The 18290-nt window shown below is 40.9% G+C and overlaps 1 protein-coding gene across 1 annotated transcript in view; it reads left to right on the top strand.

Annotated features, from left to right (window-relative positions):
- LOC111951675 (collagen alpha-1(XXV) chain) overlaps window positions 1-18290 on the top strand; it is a 140151-nt gene that overhangs the window by 83891 nt on the left and 37970 nt on the right. Inside the window, exons 13-17 of the mRNA XM_023969897.2 lie at window positions 1637-1705; window positions 2801-2845; window positions 3168-3212; window positions 12538-12615; window positions 13159-13182. Of these exons, the coding sequence (XP_023825665.2) occupies window positions 1637-1705; window positions 2801-2845; window positions 3168-3212; window positions 12538-12615; window positions 13159-13182 (261 nt within the window). The remainder of the gene's footprint in view (window positions 1-1636; window positions 1706-2800; window positions 2846-3167; window positions 3213-12537; window positions 12616-13158; window positions 13183-18290) is intronic.

Here is an 18290-nt window from a genome sequence, read left to right on the forward strand (position 1 = left end):
CATGTTGAATGGACCGAGCTGTCTGTCTAAATTACTAGCACACATCTCGGACACCCATGCATACCCCACAAGACATGCCACAAGAGGTCTCTTCACAGTCCCCAAGTCCAGAACAGACTATGGGAGGCACACAGTACTACATAGAGCCATGACTACATGGAACTCTATTCCACATCAAGTAACTGACGCAAGCAGTAAAATTTGATTTAAAAAACGGATTAAAAAAACCTTATGGAACAGCGAGAACTGTGAAGAAACACAAACATTGACGCATACACACACACACACACACACACACACACACACACACACACACACACACACACACGTACTGCACATACACGTGGATATAGTAATGTAGATATGTGGTAGTAGTGGAGTAGGGGCCTGTGGCCACACAGTGTGTTGTGAAATCTGTGAATGCATTGTAATGTTTTAAAGTTGTATAAACTGCCTTAATTTTGCTGGAACCCAGGAAGAGTAATAAATACAAATACACTGTTAGTGATTTATTTAGAATTCAAGGCACACTTAACCAGCATGACTACCACAGAATTCTGCAGCAATACGCCATCCCATCTGGTTTGCACTTAGTGGAACTATAATTTGTTTTTCAAAAGGACAATGACCCAACACACCTCCAGGCTGTGTAACAGCTATTTGACCAAGAAGGAGAGTGATGACCTGGCCTCCACAATCACCCAACCTCAATCCAATTGAGATGGTTTGGGATGAGTTGGACCACAGACTGAAGGAAAAGTAGCCAACAAGTGCTCAGCATATGTGGGAACTCCTTCAAGACTGTTGGAAAAGCATTCCTTATGAAGCTGGTTTAGAGAATGCCAAGAGTGTGTAAAACTGTTATCAAGGCAAAGCATGGCTACTTTGAAGAATCTCAAATATAAAATATTTTTAGATTTGTTTAACCCTTTTTTGGTTATTACATGATTCCATATATGTTATTTCAAATGTTTTGATGTCTTCACTATTATTCTACAAAGTAGAAAAATGTAAAAATAAAGAAAAACCCTTGAATGAGTAGGTGTGTCCAAACGTTTGACTGGTGCTGTATATTATGTATTTGATTTGTTGTGTTTCCTGTTTGGACCCCAGGAAGAGTAGCCGTTGCCTCGGCAACAGCTAATTAGGGATCCTAATAAATACCAAATACTAAGAATATTGAGCAAACACTGAATGTATTTTTTTTTACTGTTGCTATTTCTCATTACTGTAGCCTAGGGTATTTAATAAACTGAGATGATGATGATGCAAAGACCGTCAATTACCTACAGAACTTGAGACAATGGCATACAGTATTAAGAAAGTGAGTGGCCAAGCCCTCATCACACTTATAATAAATGTTTTCATCAAAACCCATCCCTTTCATGCCACCGCTAGCTATTGCGCTCATAATTGCCGCAGTGAAAATATCAAAAATATTTCTGACATCCCCAGACCTATAGCCCTACTCCCAGAGCTAAGATTTACCATTGCATTAGATTTGTTAAAATAGAGCCCAGTGTGTGCATTCATGTAATGATGATGGGAGATCCATCCATGGGTAAAGGAGTCAGCGAGACATGGAGCCCTCCAGGTCCCAATTACTGGAAGTGTCTTTCTTCTACGCTGTCTCCAGGGTGAGAGAGGGGAACTGGGCCCACCAGGCAAAGGAGAGCGGGGCGAGACTGGACCACCCAGTCAAAAGGTCAGTGTTGGGGGTTAACCAGAGGGGTGGGGGGCAGGGGAGGGGGTGATTGCGGGGAAGCTGGCTTGGGACACAAGAGAGACCATTCAGTGATGTGATTTGAGAGGCACACATTTTAGTTTCAAGCAAGTGTATGTTATTTTTCTAACATTCTAAGCTCTACCTTTTGGATCATTGTTACAGTATTTGCTGCTCTCTAGTGGCTTTTATGTTCCCAAACTTGCAAGATGAAGAAAGCCTTCAGTTCACAGTAGATTAGGAAGGTTCTGATAGATTAGGAAGTAGACCAGGAAGATTCAATGAATTAAGGTTTTTCAAAACTTTGACCAATGGTAGAGGTCTTCCTTTATTTAGTATTACACATTGATGAAGTAACATTCTGTTTTGTATATATTCAGAATACTGGCTTGTATCGCCAAAAGTTTTCTAGCCAGGGTAAAGTTGAAGATTGTCACACCTCAAATGTCATTGTTGCTAATGTACTGCACTTTGTAAGGACAAAGATAGCTTAATTAGTGATTATCATACTAGTAAATATTCATTTGGAATGAGAGTGGGAACAGAAAACACTGGGTTTTGGGTTTTCCTCTGGGAAAGCACAAGAGTAATAACACAAGAGTGAATCAGATATGTACAGTATGAGTTTACCATTGTTTATGCATGGCAGCTACCCTACAGGTGATTTTTGTTCCAGACTAAACAGGGACAGGGACCCACAGCATTGACATCCTTTTCAAACAGAGTACCAAAGGGAAGAAACCCTCCATTTGCAGTTACTGGAGTTCAAATAAACATAATTTGATTGAATTTCTTATTATGCCAAAAGGCCATTGGATTTTATGAAGCAAACATGAAGAATTTCATCAAGAATAAACTTCTGCTTAGCCTTCCGTGCCACCTTTGATTTAATTTTATATTCCTCTGTGATGTGGCCTAGAAAATGTTTAAAGTCACAGTATTTAAGATATTTAGTCATATGAATGCCTTTTTGCAGTATGGCCTTGTCTTACTATCAAAAGTGTCTGTTCATACAGAGGGGTCATGTGGTGGCTTACTATTCCACTGTTGCTCATTGTCTGTCTATCTCTCCTGCAGGGAGGGCCAGGAGAGGCAGGGAACCCAGGCCCTAGAGGTTCAAAGGTCATTGCATGACGGATAACTATTATTATTATTATTATTACTACATATCCATTGTTGCCCTTCTCAATCATGTGTATGGCTGATGATGCTTTGCCAACATTGATATATTGAGGAATTACACAATTACAATTACAAAGTGCACACTAAACATTCCAATTGAGTAAATGTTAATGTGGAAAAGAAAACAAAATATTGTTTTCAGCCAATGGATAATGTATTATTCTACTCTGTTCTAAGCCACTGTCGGTCTAAGTTTGTGATGAATGTATGAATGTACACCATGCATATTCCTACGTCTTACAGCCTTTTCTTACTAACTCAGGGAGAAACAGGAGACAAGGGAGTCCTGGGCTCCATGGGACCAAGGGTGAGTGCCCTCAACAGAATGTTTTTAAAAAAGGTTGACGATTTAATCTTAAATCAGCCAGAAATCTTGTTGTGACGGGGGAAATGGAAGCTTCACATTTTTTATTTATTGTTAAAACATTTCTAGCCTGTCTATCTATGGGTAACAAGGTTGACGTTTTATGCTCGACCCGCTCAGTTTTCCACCACAAAACACCAGAAAATTGCCAAAAATAGTAGAACCAGCTCCCATGCTTTTACACTATGATTTCACTATTAGATGTTAAATGTTTCTTTTGAAAACAATATTTCACGATATTGAAATGAGAATTTTACCAAGACTTTGGCAAATAAACAAAACAACTAGGGCTTTACAACTAGGGTGACAACTTGGAGAAGTTTTGGGGTTAAGTGGGTTAAAAACTTCCAGGAAGTGACAGAGGGTGCACAGAGGGACATGTCAAAGTGCTGGATTTGAATTATGCCATTCTTAGTGCAAATTTCGAAAAATTAAAAAGACCTAGCTGAAAGACAAAGTTAACCGGTTCCTTTAAAAATTGCAGATAATTTTATGAAATTGTGTTTGTCCTCAAATCTTTATTCATATTGAAATATGATTTACGGAATTCTCCATGTGGTCGATATTAACAAGTCACAAAATAAGATGTGTGCAATAGTAGTGTTTAACATGATTTTTGAACGACTACCTCACCTCTGTACCCCACACATACAATTATCAAGTCAAGCAGGGAATTTCAAACACATTCAACCTCGCAACAAAGGGCACTTATTGGTAGGTGGGTAAAAGAAAATGCATGGTGAAGTTATTAATTACACTTTGAATCGTGTATCAATACACCAATCACTACAAAGATACAGGCGTCTTTCCTAACTCAATTGCTGGAGAGGAAGGAAACCGCTCAGCGATTTCTTCATGAGGCTAATGGTGACTTTAAAACAGTTTCAGGGTTTAATGGCTAAGATAGGAGAAAATTGAGGATGGATCAACAAAATTGTAGTTACTCCATAATACTAACCTAAATGACACAGTGAAAAGAAGGAAGTCTACAGAATACAAATATTTTCAAAACATGCATCCTGACATGCATGTCCTGAATACAAAGCGTTATGTTTGAGGAAAATCCAACACAACACATCACTGAGTATTACTCTTCATATTTAAGTAATAATTCCAGAGAAACCGGTGTTTGGAGGATTGGCACGGGTTTTATTAGGCCTGAGACAATAGTCTTACCAACAATAGGTACCAACATATTCAAATAATGATTGGCATATTTTCATAATTAGTTTTATTTTGATAAATTTATTCATACTATTTCATCCTTCATCCTTCATTCATTCTATCGGTTTGGTTGCTAGAGACGCGATGGTCCCAGTCATTCATTCTAAATGTTATTTTGACACACTGGCTGGCAACGTTCTTATCCCTTGCATGCTAGCTAGCCAACTACAGCTAACTTACAGTCACGTCAAAATGTGCAGCCAGAATAACAGCAAAGAAGATACATTTGCATTTGTTTAAGCTGTTTTCTAGTGAAATATATTTGGATACATCTATAACAATGAGCTAATGAGGTGTTATTTCGCCTGGCATAGAAAATGTGTTCACTCGATAGGACAGTGTTGTTAAGAGGAGCTAGCCAACAACACAGCTAACACAATCACTTCAAACTGGAGCTGGAAAGACTGAAAACTAGCTGCACTTTGTTTCGTTTGCATATATGCAGAAAAATTATGCCAGGTGATTCATGATTTCGACTGGCTGAGAAACTCTGCCTGCCTGTCTGTCTCGTCCAGACTCCTGACATGTTCATTACTATGGGACAGCTGAAGATCGAATTTGAATATTGAAACGATATTGCAAATGTCGGAGAGACAGACAGCAAGGTTTATACAACTCTCCCCTGTTGAAAACGAAATGTTAGTCTAAAAGAAATGTGAGATAATGTCTAAATGCTTTTTGTAGTGAGATCAAGTTTATAAAGTGCCTGGCTGGGCTGATGAGACAGTGGATTGCACAGTCAGATGGAATAGAGTAAATAGGCACTCTAACGTCATAGATTTAGCCGGTGGTAACTTGTGGAATGGACACCGGCTGGAATGTGTTTTTAACCAATCAGCATTCAGGATTAGACCCACCCATGGTATAATTTCAAGCATGGTGGTGGCTGCATCATGTTATAGGTATGCTTGTCATCGGCAAAGACCATGGAGTTTTTTGGGATAAAAATAAACGTAATAGAGCTAATCACAGGCAAAACCCATGAAGAAAGTTTGATTCAGTTTGCTTTCCAGCAGACACTAGGAGACAAATTCACCTTTTAGCAGGACAATAACCTAAAACACAACGCCAAATATACACTGGAGTTGCTTGCCAAGATGATATTAAGTGGCCTAGTTACAGTTTTGACTTAAATTGTCTTGAAAATATATTGCAAGACTTTAAAATGGTTTTCTAGCAATGATCAACAACCAATTTGAGAGAGCTTGAAGAATCTGTTCAAGAATAATGTGCAAATCTGGTACAATCATGGTACAATCCTATATATTTTGTATTATGTTTATTAGTTCACTGTTAATACAATCCTGAAAAAACTTGCAGTCAGCAGTCATTCTTTCAAGATGAAAACTTCTTAAGGCTAGGGGGCGGTATTTTCACTTCCGGATGAAAAGCGTGCCCAAAGTAAACTTCCTGCTACTCAGGCCCAGAAGCTAGGATATGCATATTAGTAGTAGTTTTGGATTGAAAACACTCTGAAGTTTCTAAAACTGTTTGAATGATGTCTGTGAGTATAACAGAACTTATCTGGCAGGCGAAACCCAGAGGACAAACCATCCAGGGGGGAAAAATTTGAGGTCACTCGCTTTTCAATGAGTTTTCAATGGGAATCTAGAATTCTAAGGCAGTTGCTTGCAGTTCCTATTGCTTCCACTGGATGTCAACAGTCTTTAGAAATTGTTTGATGTTTTTCCATTAAGTAATGAACGAGGGTCGAGTGAAGTGTACTGTTTGATAGAGGCGCGTGACCTGAAAAGCACGTTTCACTTTGTTTTCCTCCGGTATTGAACGCAGTTTATCACGTCTTAAATTTTATCGATTATTTACGTTAAAAAATACCTAAAGTTGTATTAGGAAAGTTGTTTGAAATGTTTGGAAAAAGATTACAGGTAACCTATGAGTTATTTTGTAGTCATGTTGCACGAGTTGGAACCGGTGTTTTTCTGGATCAAACCCGCCAAATAAATGGACATTTTGGATATATAACGACAGAATTAATCGAACAAAGGACCATTTGTGATGTTTATGGGGCATATTGGAGTGCCAACAGAAGAAGCTTGTCAAAGGTAAGGCATGAATTATATCTTTATTTCTGAGTTTCGTGTCGCGCCTGGCGGGTAGAATTATGATTGTCTGTCTTTGTTTGATGGGGTGCTGTCCTCAGATAATAGCATGGTTTGCTTTCGCCGTAAAGCCTTTTTGAAATCTGACATGTTGGCTGGATTAACAACAAGTGTAGCTTAAATTTGTTGTATTGCATGTGTGATTTCATGAAAGTTTCATATTTATAGCAATTTAATTTGAATTTGGCGCTCTGTCATTTCACCGGATGTTGTCAAATAGATCCCGCTAAAGGGATTTGATCCATAAGAAGTTTTAAAGCATTTTCAATATATAGCTGAAGTCGGAAGTTTACATGCACCTTAATCTAACGAGTCTCCCTCCCGGATCCGGGATCCTCCTCATCAAAAAAGCTGACTAGCATAGCCTAGCCTAACGGGACAGGGATATCATATAATATAATTTCATGAAATCACAAGTCCAATACAGCAAATGAAAGATAAACATCTTGTGAATCCAGCCATCATTTCCAATTTTTTAAATGTTTTACAGCGAAAACACAATATGTATTTATATTAGCTCACCACAATAGCCAAACACACAACGCCATGTTTTCACCATGTTTCCACCGCATAGGTAGCTTTCACAAAACCCACAAATAGAGATAAAATTAATCACTAACCATGAACAACTTCATCAGATGACAGTCTTATAACATCATGTTATGATGTTATAAGAATAAATTGGAATAAATTGGTTTTAGAATGTCCATTTCTTCTGTCGAATTAGCAACTTTGGCTAGCCATGTGGAGCTCACGTGTCCAATAAATGTTTGTGCATGGAACGAAAAATTCCAAAAGTCCCAATAAACGTTGAATAAACTGGTCAAACTCGGTTGAAAAATCCTACTTTATGATGTTTTTCTCATATGTATCCAATAAAATCAGAGCCGGAGCATTTCGTCGTGTAAACCGAACGCATTTCAGAAGACAATGTTAGGTTCCCTTGTGCGCAGCTACTGACAAAAGAGCGGACCTGTCACTCCAAAAGCTCTCATTCGGGCCTCACATCAAGCTAGACACCCCATTCAACCTTCTACTGCCTGTTGACATCTAGTGGAAGGCGTATGAAGTGCATACAGATCCATAAATATAAGCCAGTTGAATAGGCAGGCCCATTTTCAAAATTTTCACTTCCTATCTGGAAGTTTGTGTAACGACTCTCGTCGTTGGTTGAAGGAGAGGAGGACCAAAACGCAGCGTGGTATGTATCCATATTTATTAGAATACTTTTCTAGACGAACAAAACAATAAACAAAACGAAACCAACGACGCTATAGTCCTGAACAAGAGAACAATGAAAAAACAATGAACGCACGAACAGGAACAATCACCCACAAACAAACAGTGAGGACAGCCTACCTAAATATGGTTCCCAATCAGAGACCTGGCTGGCTGGCGGCTCTGACCGGTCCTGGCTGATTGACGGCTCTGGCAGCTCCTGGCTGGCTGACGGCTCTGGCAGCTCCTGGCTGGCTGACGGCTCTGGCTGCTCCTGACTGGCGGGCGGCTCTGGCTGCTCCTGACTGGCGGGCGGCTCTGGCTGCTCCTGACTGGCGGGCGGCTCTAGCGGCTCCTGACTGACGGACGGCTCTGAAGGCTCAGGACAGACGGGCGGCTTTGAAGGCTCAGGACAGACGGGCAGCTCAGATGGCGCTGGGCAGACGGGCAGCGCAGGCGGCGCTGGGCAGACGGACAGCTCAGACGGCGCTGGGCAGACGGGCAGTGCAGGCGGCTCTGGGCAGACGTACAGCGCAGACGGCGCTGGGCAGACGGCAGACTCTGGCCTGCTGAGGCGCACAGTAGGCCTGGTGCGTGGTGCCGGAACTGGTGGTACCGGGCTAAGGACACGCACCTCAAGGCTAGTGCGGGGAGCAGCAACAGGGCGCACAGGGCTCTGGAGACGAACAGGAGGCTTGGTGCGTGGTGCCGGAACTGGTGGTACCGGGTTGGAGACACGCACCACAGGGCGAGTGCGTGGAGGAGGAACAGGGCTCTGGAGACGCACTCGAAGCCTGGTGCGTGGTGTAGGCACTGGTGGTACTGGGCTGGGGCGAGGAGGTGGCGCCAGATATACAGGACCGTGAAGGCGTACAGGAGCTCTTAAGCACCGAGCCTGCCCAACCTTACCTGGTTTAATGCCTCCCGTAGCCAGGCCAGTGCGGCGAGGTGGAATAACCCGCACTGGGCTGTGCTGGCGAACCGGGGACACCATGCGTAAGGCTGGTGCCATGTACACCGGCCCGAGAAGACGTACTGGAGGCCAGATACGTTGAGCCGGCTTCATGGCACCTGGCTCGATGCCCATTCTAGCCCGGCCGATACGTGGAGCTGGAATGTACCGCACCGGGCTAAGCACACGTACAGGAGACAGAGCGCACGGTGTCTCCTGTACGTGTGCTTAGCCCGTACTCTCGCTCTCCACGGTAAGTTGGCGCAGGTCTCCTACCTGACTTCGCCACACTCCCTTTTAGCCCCCCCCCAATACATTTTTGGGGCTGACTCTCAGGCTTCCAGCCTCGCTTCCGTGCTGCCTCCTCATACCACCGCCTCTCGGCTTTAGCTGCCTCCAGCTCTTCACGAGGGCGGCGATATTCTCCCGGTTGTGCCCAGGGTCCTCCGCTGTCCAGAATTTCCTCCCAATTCCATAAGTCCTGCGATCGCTGCTCCTGCTGCTGCTGCCCCTTACCACGCTGCTTGGTCCGAGGTTGGTGGGTGATTCTGTAACGACTCTCGTCGTTGGTTGAAGGAGACCAGGACCAAAACGCAGCGTGGTATGTATCCATATTTATTAGAATACTTTTCTAGACGAACAAAACAATAAACAAAACGAAACCAACGTTTCGTAGTCCTGAACAAGAGAACAATGAAAAAACAATGAACGCACGAACAGGAACAATCACCCACAAACAAACAGTGAGAACAGCCTACCTAAATATGGTTCCCAATCAGAGACAACGTAAAACACCTGCCTCTGATTGAGAACCATATCAGGCTAGTTAGACAACCCTAAACCAAACATAGAAACACATAACATAGAATGCCCACCCAGCTCACGTCCTGACCAACTAAACAAAGACTGAACAAAGGAAATAAGGTCAGGAACGTGACAGTTTGCTGCCAAATGAGTTCTGTTTTACTCACAGATATAATTCAAACAGTTTTAGAAACTTCAGAGTGTTTTCTATCCAATAGTAATAATAATATGCATATTGTATGATCTAGAACAGAGTACGAGGCCGTTTAATTTGGGCACGATTTTTTCCCAAAGTGAAAACAGCGTCCCCTATTCACAAGAAGTTAACCAAATACGTTTAAACTCTGTTTTTCACAATTCCTGACATTTAATCCAAGTAAAATATTCCTGTTTTAGGTCAGTTAGGATCACCACTTTATTTTAAGAATAATAGTAGAGAGAATGATTTATTTCAGCTATTTCTTTCATCACATTCCCAGTGGGTCAGAAATGTACATACACTCAATTAGTCTTTGGTAGCATTGCCTTGAAATGATTTAACTTCGGTCAAATGTTTCAGGTAGCCTTCCACAAGCTTCCCACAGGAAGATGGGTGAATTTTCGCCCATTCCTCCTGACAGAGCTGGTGTAACTGTGTCAGGTTTAAAGGACTCATTGCTGGCACACACTTTTTCAGTTCTGCCCCCACATTTTCTATGGGATTGAGGTCAGGGCTTTGTGATGGCTCTACAATACCTTGACTTTGGTGTCCTTAAGCTATTTTGCCACAACTTTGGAAGTATGCTTGGAGTCATTGTCCATTTGGAAGACCCATTTGTGACCAACTTCCTGACTGATGTCTTGAGATGTTGCTTCAATATATACCTTTCTTCATGATGCAATCTATTTTGTGATGTTCACCAGTCCCTCCTACAGCAAAGCATCCCCACAACATGATGCTGCCACCCCCGTGCTTCACGGTTGGGATGGTGTTCTTCGGCTTGCAAGCCTCCCACTTTCTCCTCCAAACATAACGATGGTCATTATGGCCAAACAGTTCTATTTTTGTTTCATCATACCAGAGGACATTTCTCCAAAAAGTACCATCTTTGTCCCCATGTGCAGTTGCAAACCGTAGTCTGGCTTTTTTATGGCGGTTTTGGAGCAGTGGCTTCTTCCTTGCTGAGCAGCCTTTCAGGTTATGTCAATATAGGACTCGTTTTACTGTGGACATGGATGCTTTTGTACTGGTTTCCTCCAGCATCTTCACAAGGTCCTTTGCTGTTGTTCTGGGATTGATTTGCACTTTTCGCACCAAAGTACGTTCATCTCTAGGAGACAGAACGCGTCTCCTTCCTGAGCGGTATGACGGCTGCGTGGTCCCATGGTGTTTATACTTGCGTATTATTGTTTGTTTGTACAGATGAACATGGTACCTTCAGGTGTTTGGAAATGGCTCCCAAGGATGAACCAGACTCGTGGAGGTCTACAATTTTTTTCTGAGGTCTTGGCTGATTTCTTTTGATTTTCCCATGATGTCAGGAAAAGAGGCACTGAGTTTGACGGTAGGTCTTGAAATATATCCACAGGTACACCTCCAATTGACTCCAATTGACTCAAAAGCTACCATGTTCATCTATCAGAAGCTTCTAAAGCCATGACATAATTTTCTGGAATTTTCCAAGCCGTTTAAAGGCACAGTCAACTTAATGTATGTAAACTTCTGACCCACTTGAATTGTGATACAGTGGATTATAAGAGAAATAATCTGTCTGTAAACAATTGTTGTAAAAATGACTTGTGTCATGCACAAAGTAGATGTCGTAACCGACTTGCCAAAACTATAGTTTCTTAAAACCTCTTAGCGCGGAGATCCCGCTAGCGGGATCAAATTCGACAACATCCGGTGAAATCGGAGCGCGCCAAATTCAAAATAAAAAATCGTAATATTAAACATTCATGAAAATACAAGTGTCATACATGATTCTTTATCTTAGAATCTTGGTAATCGAACTGCGTTGTCAGATTTCAAAAAGGCTTTACGGCGAAAGCATAGCATTTGATTGTCTGAGGACAGCGCCTCACATTAGCATATTTTCCAAACCAGCACAGGTGTCACGAAATAGCAAATAGCGGTTAAATATATCACTTCCTTTTGAAGATCTTCCTCTGTTTGCAATCCCAAGGCTCCCAGCTACACAATGAATGGTCGTTTTGTTCGATAAAGTCCTTCTTTATATCTCAAAAACACTGTTTAGTAGGCGCCATTGAATTCAATAATCCAGTCCTTCAACATGCATATGAAGGATTCCAAAAAGTTACCAGCAAAGTTCGTCCAAACGAGTCAAACAATGTTTTTTATTAATCCTCAGGTTGTCTAATATCTAAATAAATTATCATATTTCAGATGGAGATTACTATGTTCAATTGCAAAGGAAAAGAACGAAAAGCGCGTCCACGTGCGCAAGAAGAGTACTTTTGCCCTGGCACTCAACTTGGAACGACTACAAATACTTCTTCATTTAAAAAAACAAAACAAGCTTAAAACCTTGTATAAAGACTCTTGACATCTAGTGAAAGCCATAGGAACTGCAATCTGGGAGGTGGAAATTAGATCTTTCAATAGCATTGCATTGGAAGTAATTCGGAGCTCCCCCAAAAAGTTTCCGGATCGATTTTCCTCGGGTTTTTGTCTGCTATATCAGTTCTGTTATACTCACAGACATTATTGTAACAGTTTTAGACACTTCAGAGTGTTTTCTATCCAATTCTATTCATATCCTAGCTTCTGGGCCTGAGTAACAAGCAGTTTACTTTGGGCACGTCAGACAGGCGGAAATTCAGGATACTGCCCCTGACCCTAGAAAAGTTAACAAGAAATTTGTGGAGTGGTTGAAAAACGAGTTTTAATGACTCCAACCTAAGTGTATGTAAACTTCCGACTTCAACTGTAAATGGTATCCGCACACAGGGACCCCCTGGGCAGAAAGGTGACCAAGGAGCCACTGAAATCATTGATTACAACGGTAACATCCAAGAGGCTTTACAGGTCAGAAACATCATGGTCTACTCTCTAGCTTTAGTTAAACATTGTTTTCTGGCAATTTTTTACCTGCTGTATGTAGTACATTTTGAGCTGTATTTCTTTATTTCTGTTAGATGAGTTGTTTTGATCTCCCTCTATTTAACTTAAGTACTATTTTACCTTGGATTAATGGTGAAATATGTTTTATGTGGCACCCACCACAATCATGTCAAATTTACAGCATCCATATATATATTTTATTACATAGTCTTAATGGACTTGAATGGGTATACTTTAGTGCTTCTGAGGAAAGATGAAATTATGACAATATCAATTTTTATCCTGCTATCGGAAATTGCTTGTGACCCTACACTGGCCAAAGTAGCCATTAGCAAACTGGGTGTACTGTACAATGTTTTTGAATTTTCCAGACAGTTCAAATTCCATCTGGAACAGTTTGTACACTAGCTTAGCAAGGAGGGAGAAATGAAAAGCTTGCTGACACATAGGTTTGTTTGGTGCTTAACCCGTTATCTTATCTTTCCCCTCCTCCCCGGCGGACCACAGAAGATTACCACTATTACAGTGACGGTAATTCACCTCTATTCTGTCTGTGTGATATATGAGTTATGCACCTTTGGCCCAACATGAACCCAACCCTACCCGGCCTTCCCCTGCTCCTCATCCTCTTTTCCCAACTAACACATACAGTGGGGCAAAAAAGTATTTAGTCAGCCACCAATTGTGCAAGTTCTCCCACTTAAAAAGATGAGAGAGGCCTGTAATTTTCATCATAGGTACACTTCAACTATGACAGACAAAATGAGAAAAGAAAATCCAGAAAATCACATTGTAGGATATTTAATGAATTTATTTGCAAATTATGGTGGAAAATAAGTATTTGGTCACCTACAAACAAGCAAGATTTCTGGCTCTCACAGACCTGTAACTTCTTCTTTAAGAGGCTCCTCTMTCCTCCACTCGTTACCTGTATTAATGGCACCTGTTTGAACTTGTTATCAGTATAAAAGACACCTGTCCACAACCTCAAACAGTCACACTCCAAACTCCACTATGGCCAAGACCAAAGAGCTGTCAAGGACACCAGAAACAAAATTGTAGACCTGCACCAGGCTGGGAAGACAGAATCTGCAATAGGTAAGCAGCTTGGTTTGAAGAAATCAAATGTGGGAGCAATTATTAGGAAATGGAAGACATACAAGACCACTGATAATCCCCGTTGATCTGGGGCTCCACGCAAGATCTCACCCCGTGGGGTCAAAATGATCACAAGAACGGTGAGCAAAAATCCCAGAACCACACGGGGGTGACCGTGCCCCCCCATAGCTGAATGACCTGCAGAGAGCTGGGACCAAAGTAACAAAGCCTACCATCAGTAACACACTACGCCGCCAGGGACTCAAATCCTGCAGTGCAGACGTGTCCCCCTGCTTAAGCCAGTACATGTCCAGGTCCGTCTGAAGTTTGCTAGAGAGCATTTGGATGATCCAGAAGAAGATTGGGAGAATGTCATATGGTCAGATGAAACCAAAAATATAACTTTTTGGTAAAAACTCAAATCGTCGTGTTTGGAGGACAAAGAATGCTGAGTTGCATCCAAAGAACACCATACCTACTGTGAAGCATGGGGGTGGAAACATCATGCTTTGGGGCTGTTTTTCTACAAAGGGACCAGGACGACTGATCCGTGTAAAGGAAAGAATGAATGGGGCCATGTTTCGTGAGATTTTGAGTGAAAACCTCCTTCCATCAGCAAGGGCATTGAAGATGAAACGTGGCTGGGTCTTTCAGCATGACAATGATCCCAAACACACCGCCGGGCAACGAAGGAGTGGCTTCGTAAGAAGCATTCAAGGTCCTGGAGTGGCCTAGCCAGTCTCCAGATCTCAACCCCATAGAAAATCTTTGGAGGGAGTTGAAAGTCCGTGTTGCCCAGCAACAGCCCCAAAACATCACTGCTCTAGAGGAGATCTGCATGGAGGAATGGGCTAAAATACCAACAACAGTGTGTGAAAACCTTGTGAAGACTTACAGAAAACGTATGACCTCTGTCATTTCCAACAAAGGGTATATAACAAAGTATTGAGATAAACTTTGTTTATTGACCAAATACTTATTTTCCACCATAATTTGCAAATAAAATTAATTAAAACCTACAATGTGATTTTCTGGATTTTTTTTTCTCATTTTGTCTGTCATAGTTTGAAGTGTACCTATGATGAAAATTACAGGCCTCTCATCTTTTTAAGTGGAGAACTTGCACAATTGTTGGCTGACTAAATACTTTTTTCCCCCCACGCATTTTGCATAAAGAAACAAAAGAGCTACTTCTCCTTTGAAATCGGTCTATGTGGCATCGATATAAGTTAGAAACATTTATTCCAGTGTCAAAATTGACGACAAGTTTACACTTTTAATAGGATAATTATCAAGTTTACACTTATGAATAGGATAATTTTGGTCATCAAATCAAATCAAATTTATTTATTATAGCCCTTCTTACGTCAGCTGATATCTCAAAGTGCTGTACAGAAACCCAGCCTAAAACCCCAAACAGCAAGCAATGCAGGTGTAGAAGCATAGTCAGTCTTGTCCAAAACTGATATTAGCGAGATGATTAGGAAAACATGGTATGTCACAGAATAAAGGCTACGCAACAGTTGTAGAAATACATATACAAATATTGAAAGCATTTAATGAGAAAACCAAAAGGTGTGCAACATAAAAATATTATCCCATTTACATTGTGTAATTTATGGATGGTCCATAACTAGCCCTGGAATGGCCTATCCAAAGTTAAACCAACTTTGCCACGGTCGCACACCAGCCGGCTGAAGCTAATTGGCAAAAGTAGTTGGCTAGCACTAGCTAGCCTAGGCTACTTCCAGACACAAGACCTGGTTAGACTGTTTCAAGTTATCTAGAAGGGTGAGTGACTGTAACTGTGCGTGTGCTGTTTTGGCTTGTATGGCAGAGTGAATGCACAAACACTTCAGTTCCCATGTGCGAACACACACACAACACCAAAAAAACAAACACCCACATTAAGCCAACTCTCATTTGGATTCAGTGATGGCCACTGAATCCAAACGATTCTAAAAAGCTAAAAAATGTTCAGCCCCCCCTTTAACACTAATACAACGTCAAATCCTAAATTGCGTGTTTGTGCTTCTGTGAGATTGCGTAAACTTTTTCAGATGGGGAGTGGTCACCCAAGTGTGAAAGAAATGTATTGAATTGTCTAAGTCCATCAAAATGTTGTCAATCATTGAAAGACACTAGACATTATCTCCCACAAATTATTCAAACTGAAGTGCATGTGAGTATACCACCATGTTCCTAGCTTGGTCCTAGATCTGTTTGTGCTCTTTCCAACTCCATTGCTGTCAAGCTGTTTGGCATGATGACAATGAGTGAAAAGGAGTTGGCATGATAGCACAAACAGACTGGCACTCAGGCTACCATGTTGCCCCATTCATGTGTTACCTGGAAAGTTCATGTGTATCAACAGATTGTTTCATATTGTAATGTGTGGAACAACTTTTCTGGCTTAAGATCATCCCAGGTTTCTTTGTAACTTCTATTTATATTAAAGTTCAGCTATCAAATGAACGTAGCTATAAATAGACCCTTACACTGGTTACAAAAAAAAATCAATTAATTATTACTAAGTAACAGCCTTTTTTTGTTTACTCAACTTTTCGGTTAAAGTGTTACCTGAATTTAAAATGTTTAGTTGGGCCAAACTTAATTCAGTGAACATAAAATGATGTGTTTGCTCAACTCGTCTCAACTATTATTTTGGCATCTTAACTAAAAAAGGCTGTGCAACTGGTTACACACACAAACAGTGCTTTTAACATACAATGTTTTCAACTTAGATATTTGACACAGGTTGACATACAGTACCAGTCAAACGTTTTGACACACCTACCCATTGCAGGGTTTTTCTTTATTTTTATTGGTGTCCTTTAGTACTGGTTTCTTTACAGAGAGAATGCCAAGAGTGTGCAAAAATTGTGCAAGGCTGACATCAAGGCAAAGGGTGGCTAGTTTGAAGAATCTAAAATCAAAAATATATTTTGATTTGTTTAACACTTTTTTGGTTACTACATGATTACAAATGTGGTATTTCATAGTTTTGACGTCTTCACTATTATTCTCTAATGTAGAAAATAGTATTCAAATAAAAAACCTGGAATGAGTAGGTGTGTCCAAACTTTTGACTGGTACTGAACATGATTATATTGTGCATGTTCATGTATAGAGTAATTGTTATTCAGGTTTCCTTACCTCACAACCTTTTGGTTCGCGGCATTCTGACCTTCCTGCTATATCACCATTTCTGTGTCAATTATCAGTTCATCTCATAATTTATTTGATTAATATTTTTCAGCAATTTTAAGGATTTCTGTATAGTTGTCTAATGTTGGTGGGGCATATTACTCTGTTTTAATGTTACTCCTCAATCACTATGATAAATACAATAGTTGTACTTGAGTGTACTTTTAACAGAGCTGATATTTACTTTGAAGTGCAAAGTGTAGCAATACAGGTGTAGTCAGTCATTGGCATAGCAGGAAGATCGGTATGCCATGAACAAAGAGATTGTGAGTTCAAATCCCAATAATTACTGTATGAAATATGCACAGTGCCTTCAGAAAGTATTAACACCCCTTGACTATTTCAACATTTTGTTGCGGTACAGCCTGAATTTAAAATTGAGTTATGAATTGAATTATGTTTTTAGAAAATGTATTAAAAATTAAAAGCTGAAATGTCTTGTCTTGAGTCAATAAGTATTCAACCCCTTTCTTATGGCAATACTGTACAATCTAGGTGTGCAAAACTCTTAGAGACTTACCCAGAAATACTAACAAATACTCTCAAATGTATTGACTCAGGGGGTTGAATACTTATGTAATCAAGATATACAGTGCATTCGGAAAGTATTCAGACCCCTAAGCTTTTTCCACATTTTGTTATGTTGCAGCCTTATTCTAAAATGGATTAAATAAATACAAAATCTTCATCAATCCATACACAACACCCCATAATGATGAAGCGAAAACATGTTTTTAGACATTTTTGAAAATGTATATCAAAATAAAAAACACACGTTATTTACATAAGTATTCAGATCCTTTCCTGTAAGACTCGAAATTGCTTTAGCTTTAGTGCATCCTGTTTCCATTTATGATCCTTGAGATGTTTCTACAATTTGATTGGAGTCCACCTGTGGCAAATTCAATTGATTGGACATAATTTGGAAAGCCACACACCTGTCTATATAAGGTCCCACAATTGACAGTGCATGTCATAGCAAAAACCAAGCCATGATGTTGAAGGAATTGTCCGTAGAGCTCCGAGGCAGGATTGTGTTGAGGCACAGTTCTGGGGAAGGTTACCAAAAATGTTCTGCAGCATTAAAGTTCAACAAGAACACAGTGGCCTCATTCATTCTTAAATGGAAGAAGGCTGGAACCACCAACTCTTCCTATAGCAGGCTGCCCAGCCAAACTGAGCAATCGGGGGAGAAGGGCTTTGGTCAGGGAGGTGACCAAGAACCCGATGGTCACTCTGACAGAGCCTTAGAAGGACAACCATCTCTGCAGCACTCCACCAATCAGGCCTTTATGGTAGAGTGGCCAGACAGAAGCCACTCCTCAGTAAATGGC

The sequence above is a fragment of the Salvelinus sp. IW2-2015 genome, linkage group LG3 (genome assembly GCF_002910315.2).
Source record: "Salvelinus sp. IW2-2015 linkage group LG3, ASM291031v2, whole genome shotgun sequence".
In the NCBI taxonomy this organism is placed as follows: Eukaryota; Metazoa; Chordata; class Actinopteri; order Salmoniformes; family Salmonidae; genus Salvelinus; species Salvelinus sp. IW2-2015.